The sequence below is a fragment of the Alligator sinensis genome, unplaced genomic scaffold (genome assembly GCF_000455745.1).
Source record: "Alligator sinensis unplaced genomic scaffold, ASM45574v1 scaffold1322_1, whole genome shotgun sequence".
Taxonomy (NCBI): domain Eukaryota; kingdom Metazoa; phylum Chordata; order Crocodylia; family Alligatoridae; genus Alligator; species Alligator sinensis.
The window spans coordinates 560,840-574,620 of record NW_005842116.1 but is presented as its reverse complement, the minus strand read 5'-3'; the positions used below and the strand labels follow the sequence as shown (position 1 = coordinate 574,620).

General features: G+C 48.3%; 1 protein-coding gene across 10 annotated transcripts in view; it reads left to right on the top strand.

Annotated features, from left to right (window-relative positions):
- SRGAP2 (SLIT-ROBO Rho GTPase activating protein 2) overlaps positions 1-13,781 on the top strand; it is a 163,915-nt gene that overhangs the window by 137,839 nt on the left and 12,295 nt on the right. For 9 of the 10 annotated variants that reach the window (XM_006024744.3, XM_025205513.1, XM_025205514.1 and 6 more), the window contains 4 exons: positions 1,275-1,380; positions 5,260-5,484; positions 8,940-9,019; positions 12,756-12,936. In XM_006024744.3, coding sequence (XP_006024806.1) covers positions 1,275-1,380; positions 5,260-5,484; positions 8,940-9,019; positions 12,756-12,936 — 592 coding nt within the window. The other variant, XM_014520426.2, reaches the window with a different exon arrangement.

Below are 13,781 nucleotides of genomic sequence, written 5' to 3'. Positions count from 1 at the left end.
AAGTCTTTATTCTGATCTCTTAGGCCCTGGACCCCAGCCGCTGTCAAGAAAAGACTGCTTACCTCTGGTTTTGAACCATTCCTTACTCTGACAGCAGGGTCTATATAGAAAAGCAAGTCGGAGAACAGCACGAGTGGGCTTCTCGGGAGCTGTAGCCTGCTTCCAGGGTGGCAGCCACTGCGTCTTCCAAAATGCTCCTCATAAAGCATTGCCTTAAAAAAAAAAAAAAAAAAAAAAATAATAATGGCCTTTAAGACCTCAGTTCAGTGCTTGTAAGTGCTATATTGGAAGCACAGACTAGGTGGGGGTTTTCCTGTCCTGTCTCCCATCCCTAAGGCTGGGGAGATATTATCCAGGATGCCTATTCTAGTGCTTGCTGTGTGTATCCAGGCGGAAAACAGCTGTTTTTTTAATGTGCCTGAATACCTTTTCCATAAGCACGAGGGGATCCTTATGGACTCTGGCTATGGAATATCTAACATGAGAGCATTCATAGTCCGGCTGTGACCAACTTTGATCGTTTCAAGGGTTCTTTTTTTTTCTTTTTGTTCTTGGCAGCCCAAGTTTTAAATGGGCCCATTATTGCCGAGTCATTCAGGAGCAAAGAATGACTCCATTGTCCGAGCGGCAGAATATCCATCGCAGCAGCAGCCTTTGAAGTGGAGCAGAAGATAACTGCTTCCGAAATGACTCGTGGTTTTCTTCTCGCAGTAAATGAGTTTACAAAGTTGAATTCATATTAGATGAAAGGCGAAGTCTGCTTCCAAATAACGTTGCCCTTCCAAGACTGAGGATTTATGCTGCCCACTTGTTTCTCAGTAGGCTGCTGCACAGAGAGCTTTTACCTCACCCTTTAACTATGTTAATCTCTCTTCTGAGTTTTGTACCAGAGATTTTTTTTTTCTCTCTCGCTAAACACCCACCTTTCAAAGTTAGCTTGAATGAGCTTTTGTGTTGGAACTACTGAAACAGATGACAGTCGGCGCACCCACGCCATGAGGGAACCTGTGGCTTTGACGCATGCCATGCACTGCTGCTGTAAAAGCTTTCACAGAGCAGGCTCTGCGTAGCTCGCATCCTCCCACAAGAGAAGAGCAGAGGAAGCGAACAGACCCTTCCCTCCTCTGCCAAGTACCTGTGCTCCTTGTCCTGGCTTTTAACAACGTGCACACCCCCATAGGGAACCTCCAAGCTTACCACGCAGATGCAGGTTCAGTGCGTCTTATGGCCCCGGTGTTTTAAATTAACTCTTGTGTGTTCTTCTGTCCTTTCAGCAATGGATAACTTACAAGAGCGAGCACTGCACATCCGGAAGGTCCTTCTGAACTTGCCCAAAACCACTCTGATTGTAATGAGATACCTCTTTGCATTCCTCAATCAGTGAGTATTCCTGAAAGCCCCAGTGCCTTGCAGTAGCAGGTGGCAACTGTGTAAATGTGATGGATTATAAGGTTGGAGGCTTGATGCTCGGCAGTATCTGATCAGAGCAGCAGTTCAGGCTACGAGAGCCATTTTCTGTACTCTGTTGCCTCTCAGCCTCCTGTTTAATTATTGTGTTGGCTTTGCTGAGCCCCTCAGCCTTATGCATTGCAACTGGAAGAATGTTTTCAGCAATCTTGACAGAGTTCAAGTGCTGAAAATTAATACGACGCAGTTGGCTTGGAAACCGAGTGGAAATGCAACATGCGGGATGAGAATGTGGGTCCCCAGCCAGCAAGAGGCAGCGTGTGCTATTTAAGCAATGAGCTTGATCCTTCTTGGGAAGGGAAGAGAAGGATCTTCTGTATTTTTGAGCCACCTGCCACAGCTGGCTGGTATGTGGGGCATTGCTGGCAGAGGGAGCCTACTCTTGAACTCTGTTCAGCACTTGGGACTCTTGAGAATGGTAAGAATAAGAAATGTGGGAGCTAGAAAAGGGACTTCAACATGGCCTGTGTGGAAGCTAGTAAAGCAGTGGAGGTGATGCTATGTTGCTGCTGTTCATCATGTCTACACTGCAAAAGGGATAAGAAATAGAGATTTCATTAGGGAGGAGATGCTTAAAATACATATGGGATACATGCAGGATGCAAGCTTGAATCCATCCACAGATCCAGAACAACCCTGGGTTTTCTCTCAGCTGTGAGCTTTCCACCAGGCCTTTTTTAGAGCAGACTGAACTAAATGTCTGGATTAAAGCCTTTCCAAACTCTGGGGAAGTTGAGCTCTGGAGCTGCATTTTTCAGGTCACCACTAGTCATTGCCAAAGCTGCTGGCAGGGAGCATTTAAAAGGAGGTGACAGAAAACAACAACTGTCCTAATAGCTCTAGGTGGGTGTTTCTCTGTCTGCTTGACCTGTGATAATTGTGGAAGCGAGGGTACTAAAAGCTTTGGCTGCTAGTACTTCAGAGCTGAACTCTGTAGAGCATCATTTTATTCATCACCGAGTAGTGTCATTCTAGCAGCTTGGAGGATGAATGCGTCATCCTTTTCCTTATGATGAGCTTAATGTCTAGTGCTGCAATTTGAGGTTTCTGCTATAAATAACTTGGAGGGAGCTGGACCCTCTTGCCCTCTCATCACTGTCCCATAGGGCATGCAAACTATCTAGACAAAGCAGGCCCTTACCCCTTTCACTGTGCTTCCAATAAAGTGCAGGAAAATTGGGTTTCCAGAATGGATTAATGTTTCTACTTCGTGGCCCAGGAGGAGCTGTCCTTTGAGAAATAGCGTGTTTAGTTTGTGTGGAGCTTGGGAGATAGGATTTCTCCAAGCAACTGTAGAAATACATTGATTTTAATCAATAAGTAAATGTGCTACTGCCATTGAGCAAACAGTGGTATGGAACAGTGCAGCAGAACTTGCCCTGAAGCTCAAGGGACTGAGCTCTGTGTGTAGACATACCTCTGCAACTCCCATTGACTTTCAGCTGAAAAGAAGCAATCCTGGTAGCTTGTTCAATTGTGTTGGCTCTTGGATTAGTAGGACTTCACAAGCCACCTGGATTTATAAGCGTAGAGCTCCATAAGAGCCCTCCGGCTGCCTTCATAGGAAAGCCAAAAGCGAGGTAAAGCTCACCCCAGCTTACAGACTTACTCCCGGAGGCTGTGAAATACGCAGAATTGCAAACTAAACAGGACCAGGCCTAGTTTGACCTGGATGGGAGACTCATCAAGAGAAGCCCCACGTGCTCTGGGACCTGGGACTGATGTTTCTGTGGATGTCGCTCTTTCTTCTGAATACAGGACTGTTACCTCTCAATGATAGCAAGGGCATTATGTTCTCTCTTAAATGAGGCATGAAACTGAGATCCTACTGCTTGTACTAATTGCAGGGCCCGTTTCACTTTGGTAGAGTGCATCTAGATGCCAGGTCAAAATCTTACCTAAACCTACCTTGAAAGAAATCTTACCTAATCTTACCTTGAAAGATGCTATTTTTTGGTTGTACATTTGAACAGCTGCTGTGCTCCACCCTAGAGGTATCTGCATTGTCCTGGTAAGTGAAGTAACTCTTGTATATGCAGATTGACCAAGGACTCTGGAAATCAGGGTATAAATGTAATACGACAATAGGTTGGCTGTAGTGCTCGCATAGCAGTCTGCATTAAATACTACAAGGACAAGACTCTTTGCTGAGTCTTGGGCTTCGTTAGCTATTCTTGATGAATGCTACTTGCTTACATAAAACTACATGAAAAGTCCTTATGATGATGATGTGGGGATCCTCTGATGTGTATCTGGATGTTCTTCTGTGGAAAATGAAAACGCGTTCACAAAACGACCACTGTCCTCTCTTCCCTCCAAGCTGCAACATGGGAAAGGCTGCAGTGCATCCTCTTTCCGCAACAGTTTATGAAGGAAGTTCTTTCCTGCCTCGAGACTCTCTTTCCACAGATGTCACTTCTGGAGTCATTGAAATAAATATTCCCTTCCAGCCTTTATAGCTTTAGATTATCCCAAGAAGTGAACTGGAAAACAGGGCTTTTAATAGGGGGAGGCAGGGGGTAGGGTGCATACTGTAATGTTGCTCTCTGATGCTTAATCATTAATTGGGTGCCCCAAAAGGCTTGAATTACAGGCTTAGGGTAAAATTTATTCAGATGAAAATTGTATGTTTTAAAAACACAGTTGCTCTGTGGGAAATGCAGCATTGAGAGGCACTAGGGGAATCTTAGATAAGCTCGGTAAAAACCCTTGATGAGAAACCCTTTGGCTCTTTGGGAGCAGGCTGACTTTACAGGCTGCTTTACCAAATACGCTCAGTCAGGCCAAGGGGACCAGGCTGAGCTCAGAGCTGCAAACCGATTATGAACAGCAGTGATAAAGCAGAATGTCCTTCCTCTTGTAAAGTCAATGGCCCAGTACCTTTCAAAGCAATACAGTCCCCGAGCTTCTAAAATCCCTTTGAGGTTTCTAGCTGTAAGTGGCCTAGTTATTAGACTTCAAAGGCATTCTGTGTGTCACCGAAACTAACGCTAAGTCCTAGCGGCTCTCTTTCCGTAGGAAGCAAGAGCTTGGAGTTTAAGCTTTGGGCTTGGGACGAGCTCGGGCTGAGGGAGGTGCGAATGGAAGGGAGCAGAGTGGTTTCTTGACTGCCAGCTTCCTTGCTGTATGCAGAGCCCCACGCTGCGATCTGGGGAGCAGCAGTGCCTCAGTCAAGCTGGCACTGGGCCTCTTGGCTGGAGCTCGGGTGTTATCACGGCAGCTGCTTTCTGTGCAGGGTGCACCATGTTATCACGGCAGCTGCTTTCTGTGCAGGGGGCAGAAAGCAGACCACATGTAAATAAATCCCGGGCACTGAAATCTAGGCGGCCGGAAGAATAAACCGTTCCACCAGGGAACTGTCTGGTGACACCTTGTTTTGTAAGAAATCCTGGGCACACTAGTTGAGGAAGACATTAGGAAAACGGAACGTGCCCCATCAGTTCAATAAAGAAATCTGTGTGTTGGCAAGCGGGAAAGTTTTCTCCGCTTCCAGCGAAGGCTGCAGCTAGGAAGCTCTATTCATGCAAGTCGGAGCAGATCAGATTGTCGGATCCCAGGAGGGGCATCTAGCAGAGTTCCCCGTTTCCCAGTAAATGTCATCATTTTCTCTTGTTTTCATCTCTCTTGACCCAAAAAGATTCATGGCCCAGTGGATCAGGCTCAAAGAGCAGAGCGCTCTGAGATAATGCTCCAGATTCCACTCTCTTTTTCCTCGCAGGAAATACTGCTATTGTTTGCTCTGGTTAATCCTGCTTCCCCTCCCCCCCTCAACTTTCCCCTGTTTTTTTGCAGTTTATCTCAGTTCAGTGAAGAGAACATGATGGATCCTTACAACTTAGCCATCTGCTTTGGACCCACGCTGATGTCTGTGCCTGAAGGCCACGATCAGGTCTCCTGCCAGGCTCATGTCAACGAGCTGATCAAAACCATCATCATCCAACATGAGAACATCTTCCCAGGACCAAGAGAGCTGGAGGGCCCGGTCTATAGCAGAGGTGGAAGCACAGAGGATTACTGGTACGTTGGGAAGTGTGTGGGGAGGGCAGAAGGTGCACAGTGCTTGGGTTTCTCCTGTTTAGTGAATTGTACAAGGTAGTCGAGTGCTGTGCCTTGGATCGGATTCTGGAGTCGGACCCAATTCCAGAATTTAAACATGTTCCAAAGCCTGGACTGCGAAAGAACAAATGGTCCTTGTCTCTTTGGAGAGCTGCTAGCTTATGTGATGCAGACAAGCTTTGGCAGAAGGTTGCCAACCAGACAGATGTCAGACCTGTTCTTTGCTAACCTGAAGGATGGTCCTGTGGCTGCCGGTTTTGGCTATTCCGGCAATGACCACGACCACCTTGGCAAAGCCACGCAGCTGATGCCTACGTTCACAACTTGAGTTATTCTCACTTTTCTTGTTTTCTTTTTGCCTGCCCTGAGCAAGCTTGCTTTAGTGACAGGGTCGATTGCAGCTGAACCTAGAAAGCTGCAGCAGGGTTTGATTTTTTTTTTTTGTTCAGGACAGCACCGACAGAAGGAAAATACAAAAGCACCATTTCCATCCTACCCAAAGCCCAGGAGATCAGGCCTCGCGTTCAGTCTGCAGGCAACATCTGGAAGCAATTCAGCCAGCGCGGCTCCTGTCATCTGGGGTGGAAGGTTGGGGAGGGGAGAAGGGAGGTGTTTGCTTTCCTAGTGGCTGAATTGATCTCTCCCACCTCCCACTGAAAAGGAAGAATGTTAAACTGCCTCTCCCCACCCACTAACCCCCAGGAATGTAAATGATTATTTTTATATTCATTAAAAAATAAATTGAAGTCACGTTCGCGGCAGAGCTAACCTCGGTTTGGTTTTTCGGCTGTGTTGCAAGCTAATGTAACTCTTGTCGCTGCAGGTATCAACTGTGAGGTAGCTCCATACAAATTGCTCCAGCTCGACTCGGAGGCCTTTCGCCAAAGCAGTTCAATTCATTTAGCTTTCATAGCTGATGTAGGGGCGTTGCCCATATCTCACTGGCTGGCTCAGTTGTATGGGTTGCCTTAAATCCTGTGTTGTCATGAAATGTGAGGTTTGCCTATAGGGAGAGGGGGATGAAGATATTGAGTGTTTAGTGCCTTTTATTATTTGATGTATGCATAGACCTTCACACGGGCACGACAGAGGGGAAGGCTCCTACCCCCGAGAACAAAGGCTTCACCCAAACCTGGCCACAACAGAGGACACAGTTCGGGGCACTTCTGTGTAACCTGAATAGCTCCAGTTTCTGTGGCTGTCAGGAAGCTTTTTTCAATCGTAACCTGCTTTGGAAAACATTAGGGTACCTGGATGCAGGTAGTTGAGGGGACCACGTAAAGTCAGACCCTTCTCTACTCGCCCTCCATTACGAACAAGACTGTCTCTGCATTTGGGGTTGGAGGCATGGAAAAGAGAGGATAATTAGTCCTAAAATATCCCATCACGCATCTCAATTTACTTTGCTGTGCACATTAGAAAGGCCTAGTAAAGCACTGTCTAACCGGGGCGGTAGTCAGAGTCTAGGAATCCTGCCCTTGGCCACGTGAGGCTCGGAGAGTGGCAAGGGAGAAGATGGTTTGCATAGAGCTCCACTTGCTTTGCATTCCTCTGGCAGTATGTTTTGCTGACACTTCCCCAGCATTCGTGGAGAAATCCAGCAGCCTAGCACTTCCCGTGGCAGCATCCGAGGGCCCGTGTGATAGAAAGGGTCTTTCTGTAGCAGGGGCAGGTTTTGGTTTAAAGTGCTGCATGAGGGGGAAGGGAAGGCATGCGACCTGCCTGCTGCTGCTGGTTTTTTTGCAGTGTTTAGATCATTAGAGCGGGTTGCACACTGCATTACTTCACAGTCTGGGTGAAACCTTAGCCCCTAATACTAGAGCCCTCCTGGGGCTTCCCGTTGGTTTTAAATTCTTTTATAAACTTTGCAAAGCCTTTATCTTTCCTAGTAAGGATGGGAAAGTGGACTAATGCCTTCCGAGGTACGCGCTCAGAAGGTGGCTAGGAAGCAGAGTGTTTGTTATGTGGATTAAGTGTAATGAGATGCTAGCGTTGTTCAGGTTTGGGGCTTTTTGAGGGGGGAGGTTGGTTTTTTTTGTTTTCTTTAAACATAGAGGAGGTATCACACAAAGATTTTTTTTAAAGGAAAACACAAGGCTTTGGTGAACTCTGAAGTCGGGAGTTTTAGGGCCAAAAAAGACGGATCAAGTTGCTGCTCTCTGAAGAGAAGTAAAAAATACTTTTGATATGATTTAAGGTCCACTCAGTGTAGCACACAAGGCTATAAACCTGTCTGCAAAAGGGCTCCATCCAGTCCTTGCTTCATTCCTCCCGGAGCATAAGACTTGAGAGCAAACAGGTTTTCCCTTCATCAGCCACTTCTGGTGTAAGGGAGGGGAGACCGGTCCCCACAGAGTGGTTCAAGGTGTGCTTGCAGAGTAAAGACAGACGAGCCTTCGTTGCCAACTGGCATTCAGCTCCGCAGGGTTGCGTGAGAGAAGCTACGACTTCTCTTTGCATTCTCCTTTCTCCGGCCTCGAGGAGCTGCCTTCCTGGCTCCTTAATCTTCAGGCAAACAAGTTACATGGAGGTAAGGGAGGATACAACTTAGTGCTGCCTACTCCCCAGTAACTGCCCACGTGCACGCTCTCACCCCCTAGTAAATGTGAGATAACTTGCTCGTTGTCACGGAGGGGGTCTGCTGCCTTGCACTTACCTCCGGGTAAGTGTGCGCGCACAGGCAGTTATCCCAGCGTAGCTGCCGCCCCAAGTTCACGCCCTACTTCTACTTTGCAGTAACTTGCTCTTGTAATCCTGCCATTAGGGACGCATAACCTTTGTTTTCCTCTTTGTGTGCATGTGATCTTATTAAAGCTTTGTCTCCTGTAATGTTTAGACATGAGATCTATTAGTGCTTAGACGTCTGTAAATAAAGACCCGAGCAAGTTAATATGATATGGGAGTCTCTTGTTTGATGAAATGAAAAGGAACATTTAAACTGATCATCAGGAAAAAAAAATCTGAAACATCTTATTAAAGTGGAATAATCTCCCCTAGGGAAGTGACAGACATCTCATCACTCAGGTAACTAGCTAATTAGACAGAGCAGCGGAGAATATAGCGTAGGAAATAATCCTGGTGTGACAGAGACGACGAACAAAACCTAATATGCCTTTTCTGTCTCTGCCTTTCCCTTCAGTCTCCCGAGAGCTGGGTTATGAGGTCTGAACTCTGGCTTGCCTGCTTTAATTTCCTGACAATGTACACAAGGTGAAGAATCTGCTCCGTCTGCTGAAGCAAATTAGGGCTTAGCTTGACCTTAACCTCACTGATTTCAATGCATGGAAATGAATCCCCTTTCCACAGAGGAAAGTGAAATCTAGGTTTTCAGATCCAGTAGTGTCAGCTGTGACTTCCCGAGACGGCAGGACTTAATTTCCTCCAGGGTAATACATTGTCTCTCTCCTCCCATGCAGTGAAAGCCCTCACGGGGAGACGGCCTCAGCAGACGATTCGGCTCAGGATATAACAGCTGAACACCATACCAGCGACGATGGTATGTGAAGCCTTCGGCCACTTGTAAGACAGTCCAGTTTGAGGGGATGGTGTTACATGGTTGAAATTCAAAGGGAGATAATCTCACGGGGAGTTGAATGAGAGGAGACCTTATGTGCGGGCCTCCCTGCCCGAAACCGAAGAAGGGAGGCAGCCAGCAGGGATTTTTAGACACCGAGTGACTCTCCAAAAACACCCAGTTGCCCAGCGCTCCCTCTCTCGGCAGCCCCTCCGGCATGCCCCTTCCTCAGGAAACGTCGTGCACAGGCTTTCTGTGCTCTTGGTGTTTGGACAGGCCTTTGCACCGGGAAGCGTGAGCTCAGCAGAGCGCCAAGCAGCGAACGTGCTTGGGCCTGCTCTCCCACTCCCCTCGGCGCATGCTGCTTGCCAGGCTTCTCCCCTTTCAGTGGCCTTGGCAGGCAGCAGCCTGCGCGTGTGCAAGCTCCAATTGCTTTTATTTCAAAACAACAAGCCAAAAAAAGGGAGAGGCCCTCCCCCTTTCCCCCCAGGAGCCAGGCCCGGGGGTGGGGGGGATCCTTCCCGCTCCTGCTCCTCACCCCCTTATTCTTGGGGACGAACGGCTGACCAGTGCACACACCACAGCCTGACCTACTACAGCACCCTGCATTTGCTGCTTATCCGTCCCAGTTATCCGCCCCCCGGGGGTCTCCTGGGACTAGAGGGGCTGCTGCAGGTCGAAGGGGGAGCATGGTTTTCAATCGGATGGCGTCCCTTTTTGAGTCGCCCTTTAACAGCCTGGTTGACATTATGTGCTTGGGCCTCTCCCGTGCTTTATCGCTGTGCCAGCTAACGAACCCTTCCCTCACCCACGGCCCGTTCCTGCTGGCTTAACAATGTTGGCTCGCCAACAAGGAAGTAAATGCTACTGAACCGCGTCACCTGCCGCTCTGCCAGGAGAGTGGGGGTCAAGACTAGAAGTTTCTTTTCAGACTGTGCCAAGGTGTCAGAGGGAAGTACCAAGATGAGGGGGATGAAAGGACGTGACTTCAGAGTCTCTGTTAAGCAGCTTGTTCTTCTGAAAAGTCACAGGCCCTTAACCATGCATGGGAAATTGAACTGCTTTCCTACTGAAGGAGTTTGATCACTCTAAGGAAAGGCAAACTCCCTTCTCTGTTTACCCAGAAGTGTAAACCGGGGTCAGATTTTGCCTGTTGACAAACTTAAGAGGCTTGTTTAAAAGATAACATTATCTACTTACTGCTTGGTTGGCGGCTGAGTCAGCTTCTGGGCATTGGGTGAAACGGGTGTATGCATCGCACATTCAGGTACCAACTCCCAAGACAAAATGACCTTGGGGTTCGGCATGCTATGCATGCAACGGCTGCCTGGTCTAGTTCGTAGATGCTTAGAAGCACATCAGCACAAGAGCCAAGTCATGCCCCCGCATCCTGAAGCTCACTCGCTGGCAGAGAGGTAGAGAGCAGGAGCGTCTCTCTGTAAAAGGTCGTGGTTGTTTCTGGAGCTGCCGTTCTGCTAACTTTCGACATGATGTACGAGTGACTGGGCACTCCAAAGCTGGGGCTGGCACACCCTCAGCAACATAATGAGGCCGTAATGAGAGCATATCCAGGCTCTTTGAGTTATGAATTGATGGAAAGACGTTAAACCGTTGCTCTCCTGCACAGTTTTTGAGGCTAGGGGAGCAGAGGCTCTCGGTCCCTATTCACAGCTCTCTCCCCACAGAAGGAGCCTCATACGGCAGCGCTACTGGAAATCTGAGTCTAAAATCACTCGTTTGGCGAAAAGCCATAGTCCTAAAAAGCAAATTGGAAATGTAAGAAACTCGAGTGCACCGCTCATTTGGAATAATAAACAATTGTTAATGAAATGGGGATGAAATTCATCCAAGTAGAGTCCCCTCCCTTTGTAAATGGAAAAAAACAAGCTCTGAAAACGTGAACGTGATTTTGCTTTAACCGGGCCGCATGACTTGGCTCCGAGAGCCAAGCGAGCAAGAGAAAAGGAGGTAGCCAGAAGCAGATAACCACATGCTCAGGGGACTCTAAACCAGAAAAACAGAACTGTTCCAACCTGAAAACACGGGCAAGCTATTTTTCACTCTTGCAAACACCTGGCTGGCTGGCGTGGGCTGATAACTGGAACAGTCTGTAGCTGTCCGTAGACCTACCTAAAGTGTATGATGAAGTAGGATTTGCGTTGTGTGTTTTAGCAATAAGAAAACTTGTTCTTGAAGGCTCAGTCCCAGCAGATGCTGTGGTTGCTCAGCCTTGGCCCTCGGTCTTTCCGTGCCCTGCAGCAGCACATGTTAATCACAGTGCTTCAGTGGCTAATGCTTCTGCTGGGCCGTCTCAGACTGCCTGGTCAGACGGTGATACCACATCCCCTGTACTCCCACCTGGATTTACACGGGTGTCTGCAGACTACGTCCCAGCCAGTGCCGAGAGCCCGTTTCTGGAGTGCCTACTTCAATTTATAGGGGCTGCAGAACATTTGCTCCTAAGATCCTCTCCGGCTGGCTGCTGCACTGTTGAGGTCAGGCACGTGGGAGCTTCCCTCAAGCTGACAGCAAGCTGAAGGCAAAATAATGACATATCTTTTGGGAGCGACGGGGCCTGTGTTCTTGGTGCCAGAGAGAGGAAAGGGCTGGGCATTCCTTGAAGTTTTCTTCCTAAAAAGAAGCAGAAATTTCCATTAAGAGGCACCTGCCATGCAGCTTCTTGGAAGCTGTGCAGTACAAAGGTATAGGCAGCCAAGCTCGCCCCCTTTCCTTGATTCTGTTTAAAGGAGGGGAAGAGGGTTTTTTTTTTTTAATTGGTATCCTGTCTGCAAATGAGAATCCATCTTCTGCAAAACTTTAAAAATAATCCCTGCAATCTTACACGGATCCGCCTCCGACTGACTGTCTAGACATCTGTACTGTCCGCCTCTGCACAATATCTGAGTTCTGGGGGTTGTTGGAAGCTGGTCACCCTGTGTTTTGTGACAGTCCATTGCAAGTTCCTCAGGCAAGAGCTGTCTGGTTGTGTGTCGCAGCGCTCCACATGTACCTAGCTTGTGCTCAAGAAATCGTGCAAATCCAGCAGCACGGAGCGGCTGACGCTGAGCCGCTCCACAACAGGCATTGGTAAAGATACTGGATATTGTGTTCACTTCCACAGCAGTTCCTTAGATAGATCAGTGTCCTGTCGAGTTGTGATCTGCAGTCTTCTGGGCCAGACAGGCTCTCAAGACAGGAGAATTTCTTCCTGAACAGAGTCCTTATTTCTGACGCAGCTTGGAATCTGGAGGCGTTTCCCTCCCTAAGTGCCGACGACAGCCGCTGCTTGCCAGCGCAGGAGGCACGAGTTATCTGCCTTGGAGGAAACCTCCCTAGATAGTTTTTGTCCCTGACATAACTTCTTGGTCCTTGATGGTGGTGACTCGGGACGTGACGGGTGGACTTTCTGGCTCACGTTTTCTTAATACACGGGGATTGTTTCATTGACGCGAGATTCGTGGAGGAGAAAATGCAGAGGTGTGTGCAGTTGGTAGATGCGAGATCAACCCAACAGTAGAGTTCCCATGTGTGTGACAGATCCACACCCAAATCTTGATGCTTGGACCCTGTTCTGCATTGTTACCAGATGACACTTCATGCTGTGTGCTGCGGTCTGCTCTGTATCATTTTCATGGGAGAGGTTCAAACTCCTGAATGTTTTCCTGAGCCCTAGTGTTCACTTCACTGCTGATGTTTTGTTCCCTTTTGTCTCTCCTAGAGTGTGAGCCCATAGAAGCGATAGCAAAGTTTGATTACGTTGGCCGAACTGCACGGGAGTTGTCCTTCAAAAAGGGGGCTTCTCTTTTGCTTTACCATCGGGCTTCAGATGACTGGTGGGAAGGACGCCACAATGGAATCGATGGACTTATTCCTCATCAATACATCGTTGTCCAAGACACGTACGTCACCTGTGTTAGACCCTGCGTGGGGATGGGGGCCGCTGAATGCTGGGAAAATTTGGGTACACTTAAAACTGCAAGAAGAACCATTCGAATTTGAACATCCGTGTTGAAGTGTTAGGGCCTGCACTGGCTTGGAGGCCTTTCAGCCCCCAACACCGCAAGCTTCTCCATGTCAGAGGTCAGAAACAGGTCCATGGTCCTCTTGCCCTTGTTGGGCCAACATGGTTAAGACATGATCGTTTCAGAAGCCAGCGGCACACAGTGCCACAGCCTTTGATTGTGCAGCTAGAAGGACCAGGTGCCTGTTTTTGACTGCATTGGGGGGCGGGAGGGAGATGAAGGGTAGGTAGCAGGGGAGAGCCTTTGGGTTGTATTAACTACCATGGCACTGTGCCGCCTTGTGCAGGAGAAACCCCACAGACATCAGTGGGCTTCCATGTAGGCGCAGGGGTCCCCTTCTCTGCAGTTTGCTGGTTCAGCATCTTTGCTGTCCAAGGGTTTGTACACACACTGCGCTTACACTAATGTAATTGGCCTTTATGCTAGAAAGGACACACTCCTGCCTTTATATGGGCCTGCATTGGTGTAACACACTTGTTTCTGGGTGAAATCAGGGACAAAAGTATACTTGTATAATTCACACCAGCGTAGTTGTATCTGTTGCTTATGGTAGAGTAGCCACTTTCTCAGGCAAACAGGCTATTACCTGCTCCCCCCTAGCGGCAAGTCACAGTCACAGCAGCCTGCTTCACACAGCTATCCCACAATACCTGGTTGTCTATCTGCTTCCTATCCCAGCGTAACTTATATCTGCGTATAAAACTAGCACTAGTGCAAGGAGG